Source organism: Mastomys coucha, unplaced genomic scaffold (assembly GCF_008632895.1).
Source record: "Mastomys coucha isolate ucsf_1 unplaced genomic scaffold, UCSF_Mcou_1 pScaffold3, whole genome shotgun sequence".
Lineage (NCBI taxonomy): Eukaryota > Metazoa > Chordata > Mammalia > Rodentia > Muridae > Mastomys > Mastomys coucha.
In genome coordinates, this window is record NW_022196909.1 from 49,108,558 (window position 1) to 49,109,899 (window position 1,342).

The 1,342-nt window shown below is 45.2% G+C and overlaps 1 protein-coding gene across 1 annotated transcript in view; it reads right to left on the minus strand.

Annotated features, from left to right (window-relative positions):
- Positions 1 to 213: 213 nt before the first annotated feature.
- LOC116075136 (H-2 class II histocompatibility antigen, E-K alpha chain) overlaps positions 214 to 1,342 on the minus strand; it is a 5,211-nt gene continuing 4,082 nt past the window's right edge. The window contains exons 4-5 of the mRNA XM_031348150.1: positions 1,176 to 1,342; positions 214 to 558 (exon numbers count right to left, since the gene is read on the minus strand). The exon at positions 1,176 to 1,342 is cut by the window's right edge and continues 44 nt beyond it. Of these exons, the coding sequence (XP_031204010.1) occupies positions 1,187 to 1,342 (156 nt within the window). The 3' untranslated portion in view covers positions 214 to 558; positions 1,176 to 1,186. The remainder of the gene's footprint in view (positions 559 to 1,175) is intronic.

Genomic DNA, 1,342 nt, shown 5'->3' on the forward strand with positions numbered 1-1,342 from the left:
TCCAGAGTCTGTTGTACAGTAACTCCAATTCCACTCAGTGTCTACCAGATGGACATGTCTTTAAGCATATCTACAGATGCTTAAAACCCTAGTGAGTCTGGGTTTCTGATTAATCCCAGAACTTGTAAAAGGTACTCAATATTCAGACATGGGGAAGTACACATACTCCTAAGGCTCCCTCCTCTCCCCCAAGAACTGGCTCAGACACAAAAACCATTTCACAACCCAAGGTGTTTATTATTTGTATAAAAAAAGGAAGAGGACAGTTTGGAGAAGTGTTGAGCCATAAGTCAACAGAGGATGCCTCCATTCTCAGAAAGTTCCACAGCAGAGGAAAAACTTAGTCACAGAGGAATTAATATAAATGATAGAAGACAGAAGATAGATACAGGATGGCAACTGGAAACCTCAGCCAGACATTGCACCAGAGATCCGGCCACCATTCTTGAGGCTGGAAATTGCAATGTGGTCTCTGCTGATGTGAACAAGTGAGAAAAGGGGCAGCCTCAGACACCGTCACAGCAAGTTTCTTCACTCGGCTTTCACTGAAGGCATCACCTGTGGTGGGAGACACAGAATTACCAAGGAGTTCACAATAAGGATTGAGAGCCCCACACCTTCCTTCCTAGTCCCTCTTGGTCATGTGACTCTGGAAATGTCCTTAAATGTTGATCTGAATTCCCAAAATGAACCCCAAATATCATTTTGGATGAAGATCAATGTGCCTTGCCTCTTCTGGATCACTTTAGAAGCATCTTTCAGACTAAAGGACCGATACTGGTCATGGAATCAGAAGATTTCCAGTTCACGTCACAGATCTAAGAGCCTAACTCCAAAGGCTTCAGACTCTCGAGCTATGGCTCCTAACTCACGATATGGAAGCTCTGTATGCCTGAGCCTTAGAATAAATTCCCCATGCCACAAGGATGCAGTGTTCTCATGTGAGTCAACGGTCTTGAAGAAAATAGCCAAGACTCACAAGTGGTCCAGGAACACCCAAGGAAGGGCTCACAGATACTGAAAGTTTGGATTGCATCTGATGCCAAACTCAAGTTATCCAACAAAAGGAACTAAGAGACACCACTCTCCCCACGCTTCTCTTAAAGGCACTGCACCCCTGCTTTCGTCTCTTAGATATCCACACATCTGTTGGTCTCCGAGCACATCTAACACACCTCCTGATATCTCACAGGGCTCCTTGGCGGCGGTCTACAGCATTGCGTTTTTGAATACCCTTGATGATGAGGATGATCCCGACAATGATGCCCACCAGACCCACAAACAACCCGAGAGCACACACAACGTTCTCTTTAGTTTCTGGGAGGAGGGTTTTCTCTTCAAA